Source organism: Staurois parvus, unplaced genomic scaffold, assembly GCF_062004578.1.
Source record: "Staurois parvus isolate SC_StPar_1 unplaced genomic scaffold, SC_StPar_1.0 ptg000025l, whole genome shotgun sequence".
Classification (NCBI taxonomy): domain Eukaryota; kingdom Metazoa; phylum Chordata; class Amphibia; order Anura; family Ranidae; genus Staurois; species Staurois parvus.
Genome location: NW_028317821.1, coordinates 25,289,983 through 25,313,675, shown reverse-complemented (window position 1 = coordinate 25,313,675; position 23,693 = coordinate 25,289,983). Strand labels below are relative to the sequence as shown.

Sequence of the window (23,693 nt, the reverse complement as noted above, 5' to 3'; positions counted from 1 at the left end):
CCATAGTCACTCCTTTGTTATGTGGGCTGTGTGCTTAGGGTCGTTGTCCTGTTGAAAGATGAACTGTCGCCCCAGTCTAAGGTCCAGAGCGCTCTGGAACAGGTTTTCATCAAGAATGTCTCTGTACATTGCTACATTCATCTTTCCTTCAATCTTGACTAGTCTCCCAGTTCCTGCCACTGAAAAACATCCCCAGAGCATGACGCTGCCACCACCATGCTTCACTGTAGGGATGGTATTGGCCAGGTGGTGAGCGGTGCCTGGTTTCCTCCAGACATGACGCTTGGCATTCAGGCCAAAGAGTTCAAGTTTTGTTTCATCAGACCAGAGAGTTTTGTTTCTCATGGTCTGAGAGTCCCTCAGGTGCCTTTTGGCAAACTCCAGCTGGGTTTCCATGTGCTTTTTACTGAGGAGTGGCTTCCGTCTGGCCACTCTACCATACAGGAATGATTGGTGGAGTGCTGCAGAGATGGTTGTTCTTTTGGAAGGTTCTCCTCTCTCCACAGAGAAATGCTGGAGCTCTTTCAGAGTGACCATCGGGTGCTTGGTCCTAGGCCCTTCTCCCTCGATCACTCAATTTGGCCGGGCAACCTGCTCTAGGAAGATTCCTGGTGGTTCCAAACTTTTTCCATCTACGGATGACGGAGGCCACTTTGTTCATTGGGACCTTCAATGCTGCAGAAATTTTTCTGTACCCTTCCCCAGATCTGTGCCTTGATACAATCCTGTCTCGGAGGTCTGCCAACAATTCCTTGCACTTCATGGCTTGGTTTGTGCTCTGACATGCACTGTCAACTGTTGTACCTTATATAGACAAGTTTATGCCTTTCCTAATCATGTTCAACTTCTTTGATATTATCGGTATTGTTTGTAGAATGTTAAGGAAAAAATTCATTTAATCCCTTTTGGAATAAGGCTGTAACATAACAAAATGTGGAAAAAGTAAAGCACTGTGAATACTTTCTGGATGCACTGTATACTGGAATATTGATCAATCCTGATGTACAGCCTCATCTCATTTCTTGAGGCCCAAAAATGCCAGGACAGTACAAATATCCCCCCGATGTACCCTCGTTGGAAAGTAGACAGTCCAAGGTATTTGGTAAGAGGTATGGTGAGTTTAAGTTAAATTTTTTTGGAAAATGAAGAAATTAGAAGAAAAAAAAAAAACAAAAAACGATTTTCACAATTTGTTTTCCCCACACACTGTACATACCAGTGCATTACAGAGTTATCATATAAATGGTGTGGCGGTGATCAGGGACACTGCCTGGTGAGAGTATGTAAAAAAAGAAAAAAGTAATATTTTTTCAATTAAAAAAAAATATATATTTCTTTGTTTTTTTTTACACTTTTTCACAATTCTATTTAATTTTTATATACAGTGACCAGAGCAATACAGTGTTACCATAGTAACACTGTACTACTGCAGGGAAGTTAATCAAAACTTTTTTTACACATTATGCTGGCTTATAATAGTGAATATCACTGTTGTAACCAATCATTTTTACTGAAAGAAATGGATTCATTCAGTGTGTGTTGTGATTGGGCACAGCTAAATTGTACAAATGGGCTGTGATTGGCCCTGTCTGTACCTTGTGATTACTGTAACCAATCACAGTGAGCCACACAATAGTAAACAATGAATGGCATGAATGAAAATAGCTCAGTCAGGTTGCCTTTGTGTCCTTGGAACTCGAACTTGGATTTGGAGGTTTTGCAAAAGCCACTATTTGAACCTGTTGGAGAGATTCTGACTCATAAGGTGGCAATCACTTCTGTGAGAAGGGTGTCGGAGATAGCAGCGCTATCTTGCAGAAAACCATTTCTGGTTTTGCATTATAAGGTGGTGTTGCGACCTCATCTGTGCTTTTTACCAAAGGTGGTTTTTATCTTAATCAGGACAAAGTTCTGCCTTCATTCTTTCTTAGGCCTCAGTCAGCAAGAGAAAGATCTCTGCATACCTTGGATGTGGTTCATGCTGTAAGGGTCTTCTTGAAGGCGACAGCACAGGTCAAGAGGTCAGATGGTGCTCTGTTCGTGCTGCCAGAGGGGCCTAGAAAGGGGCAGGTGGCATGCAAGACAACTATTTCTCACTGAATCCGCCAACTGATCATTCAAGCCTATGGTTTGAAAGGTAAAGTCCCACCCTTTCGGATGAAGGCACACTCCACTAGGAGTGTGGGGGCATCTTGGGCAATCTGCCATCAGGCTTCAGTGGCTCAGGTTTGCAAGGCTGCTACATGGTCTTCAGTTCATACATTTTATAAGGTTCTACCAGGTGGATGTCAGAGCTGCAGAGGATTCTTCTTTTAGCCGCAGTGTTTTACAGACAGCAGAGTTGGTCCTGAGGGATTATTGATGGTGGTCATCATGGTGTCACCCTCCCCTCAAATTTGTTATTGCTGTGGGGCATCCCGTAGTCATGAACAGCCTGCTCTGTGTCCTGTGATGTACGATAAAGAAAACTGGATTTTTTTTCTACATACTTCGCTGTAAAATCCACAGAGGTCCCACCCTCTTTCTGGAATGTCATTGCTTGCTACAAAAACTGAGGAACTTCCTGTATAGGAGGGGTTATATAGAGGAGGAACTTCTCTGATTGGTCGGCCAGTGTCCATTCACCTATACGTGGCCTATAAGCAACATAGTCATGAATAGCCTGCTCTGTATCCCGTGATTTACGATAAAGAAATGGGATGTATTCAGTGTATGAAAGAGAGATTAGTATTTTTGGAAAAGTGTTCCCTACCCAGGACAGTTCAACTTTAGCCATATGGGAAAAGTCTTGTCGAATACTGTGGATTGTGGTTTGAGATTGGAATCCATCAAGGAAGACATACTCCAAGAAATGGATTTTACAGGTAAGTATGGAGAGAAAAATCCAATTTTCACAGAACAACAGAATTCTCCACCATTACATTTGGCAAGGGAAGAGAGCACAATGTGCTCATAAACACCTCCTCCAAAACAGAAAAGTGGACGGCTTAGGCCTTCCTTACCTAAAAGATTATTACACGGCTACCTTATTGATGCAACTTCAACATTAGTTGTCCTCCACTTGTAGTAATATAAAGAAATCGAAAAAAAACATGTATTCAAGTAACCAGTCATAAGTTATTACCACTAGCAGATGCCTGGAACCTGCTGACGCTAACTAACTTCTCCCCAACAATAAAAGCATCGATCTTGGCTTGGAAGATGCTCCTCGGCTAAGAAGAACAAGACACATTGAATACTCAGATCAGAATACCTATAGGTGTACTTAAAATATTATTTCCATATCTTTCCATCAAGCAGTGGATAGAAAAAGGTATACCATGGCTAGATTATATAATGGATAACAGCAAACTCAACAGGCTTGGAAATCTGCACTCATTATGACCTCTCTTTAAAAAAAAACATTTTACTCATGCTCGTATAGAAACATTTATATCTAAATATCCTCCACCTACAGTGTTCATAAACTCACAGGTGGAACTTCTTCACTACCACTACAAGTAGATGTAAGGGCGCTTTCTTAATCTATATTATACTTCAACAGAAACATAACATTGTTAAATCCCATCCTATGTTAAAATGGGAAGCCGTCTTGAATAGAGTTTTCAGCCCTTAACAAGGGGTCACGGCTTTCAAATAGAATTACACAGCGTTGCACTGTATTAACTGGGAATTTTCCCAGAAAATAGAAGCTAGATGGTATAGAACTCCTCACCAATTAGAGTAGGATAGTATTTTGCCATCTCCCCTCTGCTGGAGGGAATGCGGCAGCCTAGGCTCAATTTTTCAAATATTCTGGAACTGAAAAAACCTGAATAGCTACTGGTGGAAAATTTTTATATTATAGCAGATATTACAGAAATTTAGAAAATCCTCCAGACACAGCATTAGCAATCTTACATGTAGGGATAGACCAATATCCTCCTTCCTACAGAGTTGTAATCACTCCTATTGGCAGCTAAATTAGTTTTTTCTAGACACTGGAGGAATATACTTTCTCCCTCAGAAGTTCTGATACAGGTTAATCTTAACTAGAACTATGAAAAATTGCTAGCTATCAGAAATGCAATCTATCCTTCCTTTGAGAAGAACTGGAAACCCTGGGTTTCATGGTATTCAAATGAATGCTAACATAAATGGTATATGTAATTCTAATTCTTACTCTGCTGATAAACTCACTACATAGTTTATATGCTATATGAATAAATTCTGATAGTCATGCGATAGACCCTGCGTGGTCTCTTCTATAAATGTATACTACTATAGCATTGTACTTGCTAAAGAGCTTTACTTGTTTCTACAATTCTCTGTATTCACAGAAGTTTTTGTCTGTATAACTTTAAAGTTCAGTAAAAAAAATACGCTGGAAAAAGAAATCCTCTCTAGTTGAACAGGTTCATCATCTAAGGACAATAGCAAAAAACTGGAGTCTCAGGGAGTAGGAAGGATTGTATATGTGCACACCCTGGAAAGTTATTTTCCAGAGTCCATTTAATTTAAGGTAGCCTGCATATAAGCCATGGTCTATGAATACTAAGTTCTGTATAAAGATAAAAATGTACACACCAAAAATAGTTGTGCTCAAAAGTTTGCATACCGTGTCAGAAATCATGACATTTTGGCATTTATATTGAAAATATGATGGATTGTGCCAAAACACTTTCTTTTTGTTGCACTGGCGCAGTAAAGACTTCTTCCTAGTACCTCGACTATGAATTTCATTTTTGTTCAAGTATCGCCACATAGTGCTCCTTGAAACAACCAGACAGTCTTTTTCCAAAGCAGCCTGTATTTCTACTGAGGTTATTTGTGGGTTTTTCTTTGCAGCCACAACTGCCAGAAGATTTGTTCGGGATACAATCTCTCTTGGTCTACCTGACCTTGGCTTGGTATCAAGAGATTCCAGAACTTTTCTACTTCTTAATAAGTGATTGAACAGTACTGACTGGCATATTCAATGCATTGGATATCTTTTTATATCCTTTTCTATCTTTATAAAGCTCCATTTGCTTGTTATGTAGGTCTTTCGATAGTTCTTTTCTGCGCTCCATGGCTCAGTATCTAGCCTGCTTAGTGCATCCATGTCAGAGCAAATTTATATACAGACACCAATTGCAACAAATTGCCCCTCGTAGCTTCATCAGGGGGCGTGGCGTAACTCGTAGATGTGACATAGTGTCATGGTGACGCACTTCTGGTCCAGCGCCATCTTGCTACACCAGAGTGCCTCAGTACACCCATGTGAGGTGTCACAGGCTTTGTCTCTGCTTAAAATGTGAGTTACTTGTTGTTTTTATTTATAATAAATGAAGTATACAATTTGCACTATGGAGGATCTCTGTGCTCTTATTTTATGGCCATCACTACCCCATGAGTATTAAAGCCTAATAACAGCGGTACCTGTCCATGGAGGAGTAGTATATGGTGGAGGAGAGAGTACTGCGTAGTGTGGAGGAGAGCGTGCAGGGTCCAGGGGTGACCCGTAAGGCATTTTGGCACCTGTGGGGCGCAGGGGGAAGGTGAGCGGGCATGCCAGCCACATAAGGATTATCACCTACCACCTGCACTGGCACAGAAGTTTCTAGTGTGTTTAACAAAGTAGAATTCACACTGAATATTGTGGACATTTTATTATCACTGCTACTATAACCACTGATAAGAGGAGACATACAGTATACTCCATAGAGTGAATCACTGTCTGTCACGATATAGTTGCAGGTATTTAAGCTCAACACATAGTGCACCGCTCACGGTTAAAAGCCACCATACCTGTTTTGGATGTATATTTGATATTTACTGAGCATTTTTGTTTGGGATTGACTTTGGAAAATATTTTAGTGCTACATCAATATTTAATCAATTGCATGTATATATCCATCTGAAGGTGAGGAGTGGATGTTAGCAGCTGTTTGTACTATTCACAATAGATCTAGCAGCGCAGGTGGATATATTATTAATTTTTTTTTTTAATCAAGGTACGCTGTTCTTCTGAACAATGTCTGGAATTACCCATTTTCCTCAGAATTTCAGAGAGAAATGCGCTGTAACCAGCATGTACAACATCTGCTGCCTTCCTTCCTTAAATAAAGGCAATAATTGCCACCTGTTTTTCAAAGAATGAATGACCTCACTAATAGAACTCCACACTGCTATTATTTTGAACATGCCCCTTTCAATTAGTGATTCAATTACACAGAATCCACAGCATGCATGTCATGACTGTTGGGTCTGTTGGATTTCTATTACTCTACTACACCTGCTAGTAAATTATTTGCCATGTAGAAATATCATTTCTACCAAAAACAGTGATTGATCAGGTTAGTGATGTCTGACTGCTATTATTTTGAACACAACTGTATGTGGAAAATTAACCTTTAATTGGCATTTTAACCCATGTGTGTCATCTTGTGCGTCTGTACCAAGGTCAAACATTCCATCGTATGTAAACGTTTGCTTAGGGCTATTTGGGTGATTTCTGTTATCAATGCGATTTGAAAAGGAGCCAAAACAACTATACAATAATAAATGGCTTCATATGATCACAATTTTTTGGCATAATCAATCAGATTTCCAATATAAATGTCCAAATTTAATGATTTCTGCCAGGGTATGCAAACCTTTGAGAACAACTGTATTTTTCAGTTTCTTTTCTATATTTTAAAACGCAGTAAACAGTTAGGCTATATCATACAAGCAGTTCTAAACCTTAAGGTTTTTCACCTTAATGCATTCTATGCATTAGGGTGAAAACATTCTGTGCTGCAGCACCCCACCCAGTCCCCCCTTATTCTTACCTGTGCCTGATCAGATCCAGTGATACACACTCTAGCCCAGGGGTGGGCAAACTTTTTGACTTGAGGGCCGCAATGGGTTCATATATTGGACCCGGGGGCCGGACCAAGAGTAGATGAATGATGTGTATGTGTCATCCATAGTAAGTATAGTAATATTCCCCCATAGTAAGCATAGTAATTAATCCCCCATATAGTAATTCATCCCCCATAGTAATTCATCCCCCATATAGTAATTCATCCCCCATATAGTAATTCATCCCCCACAGTAATTCATCCCCCATATAGTAATTCATCCCCCATATAGTAATTCATCCCCCATAGTAATTCATCCCCCATATAGTAATTCATCCCTCCTATAGTAATTCATCCCCCCTATAGTAATTCATCCCCCCTATAGTAATTCATCCCCCCTATTGTAATTCATCCCCCCTATTAATTCATCCCTCATATAGTATTTCATCCCCCACAGTACTATTCCCCCCCAAGTAGTAAGCCAAGTCCCCTCTGTGTCAATTCACTTACCTTTGCTCCGCGCGTTCCTCTCGCCGTGTTCCCGCGCCGTTCCGGTCTTCAGGGCAGACTGTGAGAGGAGCCTAGCTCCCCTCACGTTCGTCACGCTGCCCTGCCTACACACATCCTGACAGCCAATGTATCACGCTCCGCGGGCCGGATTAAAAGGTCCGCCGGGCCGTAGTTTGCCCATTGCTGCTCTAGCCGCTGTCTTCCTCCTCCATGGGCAGATTGATAGCAGCAGGAGCAATTGGCTCCCACTAATGTCAATCAAATGCTGTGCCGAGAGAGAGGGAGTGGATGCAGACAGGACGGCTTGGGAGCAAGCCTGCACGGGTGCAGCCATGGAAAGCGGCTTTCTAAGAGGGCACCTACCAAAGAGAAGAGATCAGGAGCGCCAGAGGGGGCTGCTCTGTGCAAACCATTGTACAGAGAAAGTATGTGTAACATGTTTGTTATTTTAATTTAAAAAAACCTAAAGCTTTTTGTCGCTTTAAGCCACAAAACATCTCACAATCTACATCACTATCATTGATTTATAAACCTATTTCAAGATAACATGTAATTATATTTTTTGATTATTTATCCATATGGCTGTCTTATGTCTCTTTGTAAATTGCACTGGAAGATGAACTTCTTTATACACACTAAATTGGTTCCAGGTATAGATCCTTGTGACGTACTACAATCCAGCAACATCATTCCATATGGAAGAACTAGCTATGGCTTGTGTACTTGGACTACATGATGTAAAAGTTTTTTGATTGTGCCTTAACTGAATTTTAATTCTATGCTTACAAGGTTTTCAACAGATGTTTTGTATAATATACAGTATATGTATACACATATAGCTCTCTCTCCCTTTCTTCAAACTACATAATATTCATATGTATTTTTACAAGACTAAAAAAATTAAATAGAAATAGGTTTTACATCTTTATCTCAGTTCTGCCCACAAAAAAGAAAAATATTTGCAACACCACCATACGTTCTCTTTAAACATCTTCCACAGACCTTGGCTTTCACAGTACAAAGCAACAAGATTGCTCTAATGACCCCCTCCCCAGCAACATTTACCCACCTCCTGTCTGGTAACTGAAAAAAATGTCAGGTGAGGGAAGCAAAAAAGGGAGCTACTGGGGAGGTACAACATTATTAGAAATTACCTTTGCTTTTCAATCTTCAGCACTGTGATTTTCTGTAAAATGCAACGCTTAATGGCAACCTGGAGGCTTTCTGTACACAGATAGTGTACAGAACACCTCTCCGGAAAAGTCATTTTCTGCTTGTATGATTGGCTCTTCAAAAAAACATTTCAGTTTTGGTGAGATACTCCCAAAGGGATTCAGACCCTGCCACTTTCCTCATCGGAACCCTGGAAATGCAGCAGCTGATCACCAATGAAAAAGTCACTCCATTCACTTTCACTTTGCACATGGGCACAAACCGCTATTTCTTCACAAGGTAGGAATTTGCAACAGTTTGTTAAAATCCTTCCAATGTACATAGATCACCCAGATGGGAATGTTTTCTTCTCAGCATAAGTGGATTTACTCTTTAAGCAAATCTCTTGATTGGTTCTGCAAAGTGGATAAAGTTTGTTGCAGACAAATGTGCACTAAATACAGTGAAGTACAGCAAAACCTGCAATATAACTAAAGAAGGCTTAGTGTACAAAAACTTACTTACATAAGCAAGAAGATTCTGGTTGCTGATTCATCCTCAGAATTCATCTCTAATCCGAACTTCCACTTTTTTTTTTTTTTTTTTTTTTTAACTCCAATGCGCTGTGGGGCAGGAAATGACCTGGCCTGCAGCTCAATGGAGTACAAAAAAAAATTGGGCGTTCGGAGCTTGGGTTAGAGAGCAATTCAGAGGATGCAGAAGCTCATCTCTAGTAGCCAATAACCAAAGCCAACATTTTCTTGACAGTAACAGTATGAAAAGAAATACGGTATTCAAGAATGGTTTCTGAAAGCCATGAAATACTCCTTCAAAACAGCAATGTAAACAAGTCAGCCTCTGTGAACTAGTCTAAAAAATATGGAATATAATGGAGTTAACAAAAAGAGATGGCACTCAGCAGCCACTTCAAGGCCCATACATAGTGTAAGAACCTTTTGAAAGAGCAAAAGATCTGCTCCAGGTGAGTGTTAAATCTGCATAACCCCTCCACAGACACGCAGGTGCTGGCCTGATCCGTGATCACAGATGCAGTGGAAGGACAGAATAGTTGGCCGCACAAACAAGAATGTGGTGGATGAAATCCTTTATATGCAATATGAGAAGAACATGACAGCTCCAAGACAGGACAGAGGAGCAGTAGATGTGTTTCACAAAAACACGTGCATCTCCCTATCATTGCAGATCAACAACAGATCATTAATATATTTATAATATGTCATGATCTGACCCCTTAATGGATTACTACCAGCAAAAATGTGGGACCGCACCCACCAACCCATGTACTGCACCATACACAATAAGGGTTTTATGTATCCCTGCTTTTCATGCTAGTTCCAAAGTTCTTTGTACGACTTCAATTCTGTTTTCAATTCTGTCAGTATATATCTCATGTTTTTAAAGTTGTGTCATGTGATTTGTATACTATGTTATTCCGGATTCAAGATTTAATTGACAATTGTCATCAGCTGTTCTATTCTGTTTAAACCCTTGGTGCCGGCGCCTCGGGCCCTTTAAGGGTTTCCAGAGGAAGGGAGGCGGGGTTTAGGGTCATGTGACCGCCATGACACGCCATCACATGATCGGGAACGGTCCTGATCGAAAGAGGAGATTGGGAACCTTTCCGTGAGTACCGGACATGTGTGCTGGGAGCGCGCAGGGCGTGTGCTCTCAGCACATATGTTCTTTTTTAATAGAGCGCAAATGTGCGGCAGCTTGCGTCTATGCCCAGACGCCAGGAGGCTGCACATTTGTGTTCGGCCGATGTGAAGAGGTTGAAGCTTCCTCTGACAAGCGAAAATCAGTAATGACTAAGCATGTGTTCGTGTGAAAAGAGTTTACTGCTCCTCTGTCCTGTCTTGGAGCTGTCATGTTCTTATATTGCATGTAAAGGATTCCAATAAAGGATTTCGTCCACCACATTGTTGTTTGGGCAGCCAACCATTCTGTTTTTCTAGTGTAAGAACCTTAAACAGACAAGAATAAAAAGAACAAAAGGATACTTTCAGCTTACAACATCTGTTGGCAAGAGTTAAACATGGTGGGGAATCTAATGGAATAAGAAATTTTGCAGGAGTAAGTTCATCAAAAGTTGTTTTATGTGCGCCAGGATGACGTTAAATGGCTTCCGTGACTTCTCCAGTTCAAGAGAAGCAGAGAGCACCACATTCTTCACTAGGAGGACCTGTTACCACCTATAGGTGCGTGCTATTGTGCTAATGAATCACTAAGGCATGACAGTGTGTGTATATATATATATGTGTATATATATATATATACATACATATATATACATACATACATACATACATACACACACACACACACATATATATACATACATACATACATACACACACTTCAAAAGGACCGCTTATAGCATAAAAAACAAAAATTAACATTTTGTACATCCCTGCAATACATGCACATTTCCCATTGTTTATCTTCTTAACCCTCTACTTTCTTCAAGTACAAAAGAATAACGGTTTCTGTGTCAATTATAAATAATAATAAAAATATATAATTAAATAGGGCGAGTCTACCTTCCTCTTTGACTTGACATCACAGTGTATTTTTGGCTCTGCATTCCAAAAGCACATCAACCATGCTTACTGTAAGTGCTGGTTCACATATGTGTGGATTGGATGTGGTTTGAACCGCATCCAATCCGCATATGTAGTAGAACATTGCTTCCTGTGGTGCCTGTTCACATGCGTCCGGTGCACCGGCAGTGCGGATTCAGTGACGTTTGAAAGAGTCATGTACAAATTCTGAGCAGTGCGGTCTGGTTCAGGTGCAGATTACAGGCTATTGACTTCTATGGGAACCGTTTCTAAACCGCATATGAGAGCTAATTCTGACCTGAACCTGATATAAACCTGACATGAACCAGTAAACAACTACCGTATCAATTAGCTGTAAAACCTCAGCTTCAACCTGCACTGCACATGTGTGAATCAGCAGTACCAGAAATGCATTACAAAGAATGCACACCTGTCCTCATTCCCTCCCCCATCCCCATAACCCCTTCTTGTGCACAGGCAGAAAGCCCAGACAGTCACCTCACAAGATTTCTGGCAAATCAACAACTATTTGTGCACGTTTATAACAGATATAACAAAACACTTTCAATTGTATATTTAGCAGATTGAACAGAAGCAAATACAAAACTGTTCAAAGGGGTGCCTCTATTTCCTTATGAGGTCTTTGATATTTATATATTAAAGTAGATAAACATCCCACTAAAGACAAGAAAAGAGTTAAAATTTTAGGATTATTTGAACACCTTACCGGCTAATATAGGCCTGCTTAAAATCTGGCCTCATACTTATGGCTTGTCTGTATAACTGATCAGCTTCTTCCAGCCTTGACTCATTTGCACGGATCAAGTTTGCAAGATTTATGTACACGTTCAGATGATTAGGTGCAACACGTGCGGCATACTTCTTTCCTGGTATTACCTTTAATTAAATGACAATGATATAGTAATAGAAATAAGAACTAAGCCAACAAAATACTAAAAAAAATAAAATAAACTATCTCCTAAGAAACTTAGCTTACTCACTAAGACACCTCCATCTGTGTCCTGCAACACCTGTACAAGCTGCATTCACAGCCTTAAGCCATAATAAACATATGCTCCCACTTTTTCTAACAAGCGGACAGCAGTATTTTATAGGTTGAAGGCATGTTTTCTTGATGTTCACAGATATTCAATAACTACTCCCATGGGTACCTTAGAGCATTCTGGTTTTTCATACTAAATACTTGGAAAATAGTGTGATCCAAAATAGAACAGCCTTAAAAGAGAACTGACAAACAGAAACATTCTACTGGAACCCACTCCCACCACCAACCCCATGAGAAGTAACTACAATAGGTAATCAGAAAGGTAAAAACAAAGACAATGCACACACCAGTATAGTGCATAAATCAGAATTTATTTTTTTCTTTAAGAAAACTAATTATATGCAACCTTGCATTTCAAAATAATTCTGACTATGAAAACATGTAATATTAATCTGTTTTTAAATGAACACAATCAATTAAATATTTTCACTTGCTAAGATCTAAGTTACTTTGACCATTATCTTCGTCATTTCAGCCCAGCGGGTGTTGACATCAATATGATTTGCACAGCTGCCTGCAGCCCATGTAAGGATGGTGACAATATTTCCACTGCATTGAAAGTTAGTTGAACATCACTGTCACCCTATTAAAAAGAAGGCCCTTGAAAGGGCAGAAACTAGTAGATTGAAAAGACAAAAAAAAAGATAAAACGTGTGCTTACACCAATTATAACCCTTATACAACTAATTTATAAAAGGCAAAAGGAAAGCTGGCTCAGTCCTGCCCCCTCCTCACTGACTGTGATTGACAGCAGTGGGAGCCAAGAGCTCCCACTGCTGTGTCTCAGCCAATGAGGAGGGAAAGATCCAGGAGAGCTGCTGCTCTTGTGCCCATTGCTGGATCGAGATTGGTGAATATTAGGGGGAGCTACACACTGAAGGTTTTTTTTTTAATTAAATAGGCTACACACTGAAGGTTTTTTTTTTAATTTAATTTTTACCTTCATGCATAGAATGCATGAAGGTAAAAAAACATGCACCCTTTACAACCACTTTACTATCTGGGTTCATATAAAGTTTAAAAATGTATGTACTGAACAGATCCATCCTGATATACTTCCAAGAGCCGGACACAAGTAGACCTTATTTAAACCACTGCAAGTGGTCATCTTGCTGAAGCGGATGATGGATCAGTGTACCGGCTGCTACCGATACCATGTGATCGCAGTGACCAATCACAGCAGATCACATGAAAATTGTACAGGATAGATGGCGTTCATTCATGACATCCATTGTGTACTAATGTGTTGATCTCTGTGACTGGTCACAGTAATCACATGGTACAGGCAGAGTCAATCACAGTCCATCTGTACCATATGATTAGCTGTGGCCAATCACAGCTAAAACAATAGTAAATACTGAATGATTCCATTTCATTAAGTAAAAATGGTTGCTTATAGCAGTGAAATTCACTGGTATAAGCAATCATAGTGTGAAAAAAAATAAAACAAACAAAAAACAACCTGACCATTTCCTCAGAGTAGCAAAGTGTTACTATTGTAACATTATATTGCTCTGGTCACAGTGTTTTTACATTTTTTTCATTTTCCAAAAAATGTGACAAAAATAATTACAAAATTAAAAAGAAAAAAAAAAAAAACCTCGCTATGCCTCTTACTAATACCTTGGACTATATACTTCCCAAATTTTTACTGTCCTGGCATTTTCGGGCCTTATGAAATGAGATAAGCACATCAGGATTGATCAATTTTCAGATATACTGTAGAAATGTAACAAAATACATTTTGGACTAAATTCATGAAGAAATTAATTTTTGCAAAAAAATTATCTAACAGAAAAAAAAAAAACTTTTTTTTTTTTCAAGATTTTCAGTCTTTGTTTATTTAGCAAAAAATAAACTCAGATTAAAAAAAAACCACCAAAAGAAGGCTCTACTTGTGTGGAAAAAAAAAATGATAAAAATGTAATATTGGTTGCACTTCGAATGATGGTTGTGCGGTAACGCAACAATGCTCAAAGCTAAAAATTGGCCTGAGCAGGAAGGGGTAAAAGTGCCCGATATTGTAGTGGTTTTAAAAAAAAAAAATCTTATACACTTTTCTATACAATACCGATGGTCACAACTCTCTATTGCGCTGATAATGGCTTCTAGCATCCAAATTGTAGACATTGAACTGGACTTTAAACCAGTCATCTTAGAGAATTACATACATTTTTTTTCACAATAGTCCATATAAGTGCACACATTATTACGATTGTGCAGTATGGAATAAAAATGTCTCTGAATCTCCACTGGGTCACATGGCATTTCTTTTTTTTTTTTTTTTTTTTAGTAAACATCCTTTAAAAAAAAAAATCAACATTTTATCATCTATGCCCTGGCCATAGATTCAAGCTCAAGTACTTGGATTTAAAAAATTTAAACTGGAAATACTATGCCATCCTCCAAACTCAACATATAGTTTTACTGGGACCTGTAATTTGTACATTCCTGTTCCATACTCTGCAAACAATAACTGGACTTTTAAATGCTTACAACAAGTACACATAATTTTGCAAAATGAAATATTTTTTAAAAAGTGAAGTTTAATCTCTACCATTTGGATGCCTGCAACAATTATCAGTTAAACAAAAAAAAGATTGCGTGTCCCTAAAAAAAACTGGCAAGGCAGGTGCATTCTTTATAGAGAACAAACATTCTCTGGAGAGGTAAAAATGTATACACAGCTTTTAGAGAAACATCCAGGATAAGATATGTGTGTTCCAGTGCAGTCCGTAGGGCTTCAATAAACACACTAAGAAAATGCTCAGAAAAAACACATTTATAGAATATAAATTGAGCCTGCCAAGTACTTGCTAAAGAATACGAGTTATTTATTGATAAACACTGTAACCTGGGATATGGTACAACAAATAGTATGATAAACACACACATGCTCAAAATAAAATGACTGGTTGCTATATACATTTACACAACTTTTGCTCATCTTCATTTATATTAGTCAACCTTGATATATCAAAATTAGTACATATTCTAGAGGTTTTGCAATTTCAAAATAAAGATAATGGCATTACTACTGCCCAAATTAAATTATTGGAGCAGACCACACCCCTGACAAATAACTTTCAGTTTTGTTTAGCCAAACTTGTGATCAAGACACCCTTGAACTGAGCAAAGCCAGGTCCTGAAACTCCCTTTTCTCTACTGCAGTTAAAACATGCAGCATGGTGCAGAACCCATCCCTGAGCTGAGTATGCAGCACTGGGTTTACAGCTTGATATTGCAGTCCTGCACAGTGCAGAGATAGCTGGGGTAATGTGGAGGCAGTAGGAGGCTCCCGATGCAGCTGTGTCATTACCCTCTAGCACAGTACGGAAAGTTGGTTGCCTCCCCTGTCTTGGCCCTGGTCTAGACCTGGCTGCCAGGACATGCTAACAATCTGAGAGTTGTTTAATTACATATAACACCTAACTGAAAGTACTATGGATCACAAAAAGTTGTTACTTTTTTCCCCTAATCTTGTGTTACATATCAGCACTGCTGATATTCTCCAACCCTCTTTGCTTTACATGCACGCACGTCAGCAATTGCTGCCAGGCATTTCTCAGATTTTTCCCTAATGTTGAAAACAGTGAAACATGCCTGTGCAATGTGTGTCAGCTTGTAGTCTTCATTGGGAAAGCAGGAGACAGGGTGACAACAGAGGAGAAGAATTGAGACCAGGGAAAAACCATTTTCAACCCTATAAAAAAGGTAGAACCTTTATGGCATTAAATATTGTAATGAAAATTGTTATTGAAAATATATTAAAATGTCATACAATATTATATGCCAATGTAGTGATTTGGTTTTGATACAATTTGGACAAACCTGAAAATAAAAAAAAAAATTGAATGGCACTGCAATGCATTGCGCTGCAAAGATGTGAATAGGTACTGTTTATTCCCTTATTATTCCTAAATAGCCCTAATAAACTTTCTCCTCAATCTGCCCTTTAGACAATATTTTTTCCTATTTTGAATTTTATAGAAAATTAGATAGCTCCCCCTTTTGGGTTCTTTCCCAGTTTCTCTATGTCTAAACTTTTTTCCCTCGCTCTTGTTTTTTCTTCTTCTCATCTAGTGTTTGGCTTGCATTTTGTGCATCTCTCTTCTTTCTGGTCTGTCCTATTTTTCTTTGTGTACCCAGCTTTATGCTGAAGAAATAAAGCACAGTCCGGAAAACTGCTGAACCAGCTGATATTCAGAACATGTGTACAGCTGTCCTTCCAACAGAAACCAGTCTAAAGGACCGGCTTTTGTCGAAGGGACATGCTGGAAAAACAGCATCCTATCAGCCAATGGCTGCGAGTGCTGATTAATGTGTTCTGGCGAGGATGCCCTGTCAAAACACAAAAGGGAGATTGCTGCACTAACATCGCTTGTTTAGTACAGCAATCTCTCAATTTTTTTTGTTCAGCCCGCTGGGTTGACCAAACCCCCCCCCCCCCAAAAAAAAAAACGTAACATGTGTACCAGGCAGTTTATCAACATGAATTTCACTAGAGTAACCCCCTCACTCTTTTTTAATTTTCTTTTTGCATACCTAAATAGGCTTTTTGGACAAAATATCTCTGATGATATACTCTGCGTGTTTACATTTGTTTTTTTAAGTACAACTTTGTGTTTTTCTCATGTCTGAATTTCATAGCAATGTGACTGCTTATTATTTAACAATTTTGGTATTTAACCTACCTCTACCCTCTTGAAAACAATCCAGATTGTTTTGCTACAACCACATTTGTATTCTGAGCCTATAATGTACTGTATGTTACAGTCTGTTAAAAATCTTTTTGGTACCAAAAAATTAGCTGAAATCCAATACCATTATAAAGCCTTGTTTGCCTACTCAGTGCAAAAATGGCTCAGGAGCTTAACTGGTTAAACTGACAAGCCTGCTCATTTCTGGGAAAATAATGGGAAAGCAAAATGTAACGTAAGCATAATATGTCTTTTACCTGTGGCATCAGTGACTTTGCTATTAAATAGGAATCTTCAGCCTCTTTACTTCTGTCTAGATTTTTGTATGTTCTTCCCACATTCATATGCGCACCTATATCATCTGAAAAGATCAACCATTACAAAACAGCTTAGGGTTGTAAAAAACAAAACAAAAAAAAAAAAACAATTTTATGTGTAAGATATAAAGACAGCTTTCCAATGAGGATTGTTAAATTTGGTTAAAGTGGCATTAAACCCAAAAGCAAACATATTACAGCTTACAATTCTTAGATGTGGTGGCTGAATTAATTTTAGGTTTTAGTTCTTTTTTTCCACCTGGTGATCTAGCCAGTAAGTCTGTTTTTCAACAGAACATGCTTTCTTGCAGTTAGAACATTTACAAGGATGAGACAAACCATTCAACACTGGCGGGGGTGCCAGTGTACAATAGATATAACAACTCTTTCAGGCTCCATGCACACTAGCGTTTATTTAAGCTCCTAGAAGCCAACAGCATTTTTTTCTGCTCCTAGAAGCTAAATAGTGTTATCCTATGTGTCCATGCAAACTACTTTAGGCTTTTAGCATTTTATGAGCTTCAGCATCTAGGAGAAGGAAAAAAAATTGCTTTTGTAAAATTTTTGTGAAGCGTTTTTCCAGCCGAAAAAAAAATGCTAAGCGCTTCTAAACGCTACTAAAACGTTAACAGTCTTTTTTTCTTTTTTACTTAATTTCAATAATTTTATTGAAGGTTTTTTTGACATAACAGGGTATGAATATACGGTTCATCAGTATATATAGTAATACAGCATAGTATTGAGTATGTTCCCCACCAGCTGGTTGGGGCTGATAGTGGTATGTATAGCATTGATGTTAGAGGTATTCTTGGTTATGATTTGAACCATGTTGAGATGTGTGGGTGATCGGGGAGGGGTGTGAAACAGGGAGAAAAGGTAAGGGGGGCAGGTAGGGAAAAGGTAGATGCATCCAGTCTAAGTTTAGTGGTCAATTTAGTTTATAATTGGATTATCAGCATTTTACAGAACAATTTGGATTTTGTAGCCAGCGAGACCATTGGGGTTTAAATTTATGTTGGGTGGAGTTGTTAATTGCGGATATTTTTTCCATTACACATTGAAAATTAAGGTCTGTTATCACGGATGTGAGGGAAGGGATATTGGTAGTGTTCCATAACCTGGTGATATTGATTTTGGCCGCAGATAGTGTATGGATGATAATAGTGCGAGAGTTGTGGGGAAATTTATCAATTCCAATGTGCATGAGTGCAAGTGCAGAATTTGGGGTTATTGACGTGTTGGATAGCTTAGAAATTAATTGGAAGACGCTGTTCCAGAAGGATCTAAGTGATTTGCAAGACCATAGTATATGTTGTGTTGAGCCTATTTCACCGCATTGTCTCCAGCAAGAAGAGGAGTGTTTTGGGTAGTACAGGGATAGTCTAATGGGCGTTAGGTACCATTGATGAAGGATATTTAGGTACGATTCCCAGTGAGAACTGCATCGGGATGATTTATGGGTGATGTTAAAAGCTTTTTCCCATGATTGTGTTATTAGTTGTGAGAGGATTTTCCCCCAATTAGTTAGAGATGTAGTTTATAGGGTAAATTGTGAGTTTATTATGTATGTGTAGAAAGTGGAAATACCCTTACCCGGGTATTGCGGTTTAGTGAAGAAATGGTATACGGTGATAGGGATTTTTATGAAATGGGGTATATTTTCTGTTTGTATGCAGTGAGCTACTCTTAGGTAGATGAAGTATTCAGTGGTAGGGAGATTAAATTTGTTTTGGAGAGTTTGAAAAGGGTTTATGTTGTGGTCTGTGCAAAGGTCTTTTATATTACCGTATTTTCCGGCGTATAAGGCGACTGGGAGTATAAGACGACCCCCTAATTTCCCAGTTAAAACATAGGTTTTGGGCTATACTCGCTGTATAAGACTATGTTCATCCTCTGACATCGACATCATAAGTTCATTATTATTATTATTATACAGTATTTATAAAGTTCATGAATGACATCTTGTGATACATTTGTAAGACAGTCATCATATGGATCAAATTCCAAATCAGATGGTTACCGCTGGATGTGTGGTAATGTACATACAGTATACCGCACTGAGCCAAGCCGGCTCAAAACAAATGTACCTATGACAGATTAATCTGTCAGCCCGCTGGATGTGTGGTATATACAGTATACTGAGCCAAGCTGTTCCAAAATGTACCAGTACGTCCCTACGGTAATCGGACCGCTGGATGCGTGTATATACAGTAGCTGAGGCTACATACAGTATACGCTGGGCCAATCACGGCAAGCGATGTATTCTACTAATGAATACAAAGCCTGCTTGGATTGGCTGAGGTTGTGACATCATCAGCCCACCTCTCTGACTCAGCCAATCCGAGCAGGCTTTGTATTCATTAGTAGAATACATCGCTCGCCGTGATTGGCCCAGTGTATATTGTATGTAGCCGCAGCTTCTGTACATACACGCATCCAGCGGGCTGACAGATTAATCTGTCATAGGGACATTTGTTTTGAGCCAGCTTGGCTCAGCACGGTATACTGTATGTACAGTATTACCACACATCCAGCCAGCTTGACCCAAACAAACTCAAGGTTCACATTTTATACCCCGCGAAAAAGACGACCCCCAATTTTTGGGGTATATTTTTAAGCATAAAAAGTAGTCTTATACGCCAGAAAATACTGGTATTTAGACCTCGATTTTCCCATTGGGATAATTTTAGGGAGGGGGTAATGAGATGTAGTATGTTAATTGGGGTGGGGATGTATTTAGTGTCTGTGAAGTTAGTAGTTAGGAGATCGTACCAGGCTTGTAGAGAGGCTTAGATGCATGGGTGTTTTAGTTGATAATTGGTTTGGGATGTTGGAGTTATTAAGAGTAGATTTCAGGGTTTGAGCGGGAGAAATGGGAGGGTTTCCATTGTGGACCAGATTTTCTCCTTTGTTGGGTTCCACCAAAAGTATATTTGGTCAAGAAGAATAGCATTATAGTAGGATTTTAGGTGTAGAAGGCCTGCTCCTCCTCTGGATGCCGGGCATATTAGGAGATTTGTGGTGCATCTGGGTTTTTTTAGAGTTCCAGAGGAAATTGGAAAAAGTCGCTTGTAGCTTAGAGAAAAAGGGGTTGGGGATTGGTATGGGAAATGTGTGGAATATGTATAGAATTTTGGGCAGGATGTACATTTTCAAAGTAGCTAATCGTCCCAGTTTGGAAAGTTCTGAGGTACGGAGTATGGCAATTTCTTGTGGGATGGTTTTGAGTAGCATCTTGTGGTTTGAAGAATAGAACTGACCTGTTGTTGCAGTGAGTTTGATTCCTAAATAGGGAATATTATATTTCTCCCAAGAGAAAGGAAATTGTTTGGCTAATAGTGTTTGGGTTTGAAGTGGTGTGTGGAGATTTAAAATTGAGGATTTGGGCTCGTTAAGTTTGTAGTAAGAAACTTTAGAGTAGTTTTCCAGGTGAGTGAAAATCGTTTGGAGGAACATGTTTGGGTTGGTTACCATTAGTGTGATGTCATCTGTGAATAGGCTTATTTTATGTTCTGCATTGTGATGTTTGATTCCAGTAAATGCTGGGTCGTCTCGGAGTTCAGAAGCTAAGGGTTCAATGAGCAATGTAAATATTATGAGGGATAATGGGCAGCCCTTTCTAGTGCCGTTTGTGATGTTGAATTGATCTGATAGTGTTCCACCTGTTAGTACTCTAGCTGATGGGTGGGTGTATAAAGATAGGATGGCTGTCAGGATCAAACCTGTTATGATGCATTTTTGTAGGGTAAATTGCATAAATTGCCAATGTATTCGGTCGAATGCCTTTTCTGCATCTAAGAATAATAGTAGGGAGGGTTGTTTGGTGAGTTCTAGGATGTGGAAAAGGGATATAAGTCTAGTTGCGTCAGGTGCTTGGTGGCCTGGGATGAATCCAACTTGGTCTGGATGTATTAATACAGGGAGATAAGGGAGGATTCTTTGGGCTATTACTTTTGCATAAAGTTTTATGTCTGTGTTAAGTAATGATATTGGTCTATAGTTCTGGACAAGTTGTGGTTCTTTGCCATGTTTTGGTATAGTCGTAATTATAGACTGTAACATATCTTTGGAAAATGTACCTGTGGTGGCAGCATGATTAAAGAGTTTGGTCAGATAGGGTGAAAGGTCAAGGGCGAATTCTTTATAGAATTCATTAGTGTATCTGTAGTTTCCTGGGGATTTATTAAGTGGGAGTGTTTTAATGGCTGTTTCTATTTCTGTAGGAGAGATCGGAGTGGAGATATTAGCAAGTTGAGATGGAGAACGTTGGGGAAGTTTAGTTGTGTGTACAAATTGTTGTATGGATGCAAGTGTTGGTTGGATGGTATCTGGGTCATTTTTGAGATTATATAGATTGTGGTAGTATTTCGCAAAAGCGTTAGCTATTTCTTGTGGGTTTGTGAGAGAGGTATGAGTGGCTGGGTGTTTGAGGAGATTTTGGATTTTAGGCATCTTTGTTTGATTATTAGTTGGTAAAGAGTTTGCTTTGTTACCTAGGGAGTAGAATTTTGCCTTCATTTTTTGTACGTTAAGGTCGTATTGGTAAAGTAGGAAGGATCTAAGTTTATTTCTGTCTGAGGCGAGGGAAGTAGATGTTGAAGGACTTGGGGATTTTTTTATTTATTTCTTCTTTTAATTTAATTGATGTGAGGAGTTCGTCAATTTGTTGGGTTCTTTGTTTGGTAATGTGGGAATTTAATTGTGTGAGAATACCTCTCATGTATGCTTTGTATGTGGACCATAATGTGGGTATAGAAACATCAGGTGAATCATTGAGTTCGAAAACTTGTTGTGTGCGTCCAACATGGGTTTTTTTGAGGTCTGGGTTTTTCAGTAGTACCGAATTCAGTCTCCATATTCGAGGGATCGAAGAATGTTGGTTGTAGTCAAGGGTAATGTTGATTGGAGCGTGGTCTGACCATGTTATGGTGCCGATTTTTGAGGAAATTACGTGCTGCAGAGTCCATTTGTCTGTGACAAAAAAGTCAATTCTGCAGATCAGGATATGGTAACGGCCTTGGGGATCTGCTATTTCTGAGATGTGGTGGAATCGAAGAGAGTCTATTATGGCTGTAATGACACCATTCTTTTTTTGGGGATTTGTTGTCATGTATATGGAAGAGAAGTGCTGCATACAGAATTTAGGGATTTTGGTGGAGGCGAAGTGCGTTTCCTGCAGGAACAGTACGTCGGCATGTAGTGAGCGAGCTTCTTTCATAAGTAGGGATCTCGTATAAGGGGAGTTTAGGCCTCGGACATTTAGAGATCATAGATTAATCATTTTGTTGAGTGTTGACTGGTTCTGAGGAGTAGAGGAGTTGTTTCTTAGGTTGTTGAGTAAGGCGAGTTTTCTTTGGTAGTAGGTGGTGGTCTTCCACAGGTGTGATGTGGGTTCGGTTTGGTCGCTGGCTCTGGAGCTGTTCTCCATTGTGTGTTGGAGGTTTTAGTAGGGAGAAAAGTTGACTTGGTTGACTGGTGATGCAAGGGGGGGGAAGAAGGGTAAAAAAAAACTTGTGAAAAACACAAGTAACATGTGTAACATGTCTTGCTACTGCATAACAGGGGGGGTGTGAACAAGCATGACTCGTGGAAGATGTCATGCTGAAAAATAACTTGAGCCCTAGAAATGCTCGATTAAGGGCCGTTTGCCAGCAGTTTGTGGTTTGTGGGGCAGTGCCCAGGATAGTGGGTAGTTTGGTGGTGTGAGTAGATGGTGGATCATGACCACTCTGCCTCCATTTGCTGCGTACGATTGGGGATGGGTTGGTGGAAGTCTGCTGGTATGATGTTCCAAGTTTTCAGGAGTTCAATGCCTGCTTCTAGAGTTTTGATGGTGTGGATCTTTCCATGGTGTTTGATGGTAAGCTTTGTGGGGAAGCCCCATTGGTAGCCGATTCCATGGTTCTGCAGTGCCTTTGTTATAGTGACAAGCTTTTTGCGATTAAGGACTTTGTGATTAAGGAGTGTGGCTTTGGGTAGATCAGCGGATAATTTGATATTCGCATATGATGCTGGTATTGAAGTAGGATTTCTGGCGGCTAACATTATTTTCTCTTTTACGTGGTAAAAATGTATGCGCGCCAATGTATCCCTGGGGAATTGCGGCCGGTAGGAATGATGGCTTGGGTATTCTGTGTGCTCGATCTATAGCAAGCTCCACATCTGTGAGTGAAGGAATGAGGTGCTTCATGTATTGTTGGATATAGGAAACTATGGCGTCATTGGTGATGGATTCAGGGATACTGTGGAATTTAATGTTGTTGAGCCTGGAGCGGTCTTCTAGGTCTGCCAGTTTAGGACTTATTTGTTCGATATCAGCTTCATGGTCTGCGTGTGCATCAAATCAGATCATTATGTGCTGCGAACATTTCTCCCATTTTGTTCTCAATATGGCGTATACGGTATTCTTGTTTTTGTACCGCGTTTGTGATTTGGGATAGTGATGATATCAGATCATTGTGCAATGTTTGTCGCAGAGAAAGAAGCATGTTTTTCATGGAGATTTCAGTGATAGGGTGGTCAGAGGCAGGAAAGGATTCAATTAAGGATGGAGTAGCGTT

The 23,693-nt window shown here is 39.4% G+C and overlaps 1 protein-coding gene across 1 annotated transcript in view; it reads right to left on the bottom strand.

Moving 5' to 3' along the window:
• The window catches only part of TMTC3 (transmembrane O-mannosyltransferase targeting cadherins 3), a 119,393-nt gene that overhangs the window by 24,876 nt on the left and 70,824 nt on the right, over window positions 1-23,693 (bottom strand). The window contains exons 12-13 of the mRNA XM_089652422.1: window positions 17,074-17,177; window positions 11,778-11,947 (exon numbers count right to left, since the gene is read on the bottom strand). Coding sequence (XP_089508548.1) covers window positions 11,778-11,947; window positions 17,074-17,177 — 274 coding nt within the window. The remainder of the gene's footprint in view (window positions 1-11,777; window positions 11,948-17,073; window positions 17,178-23,693) is intronic.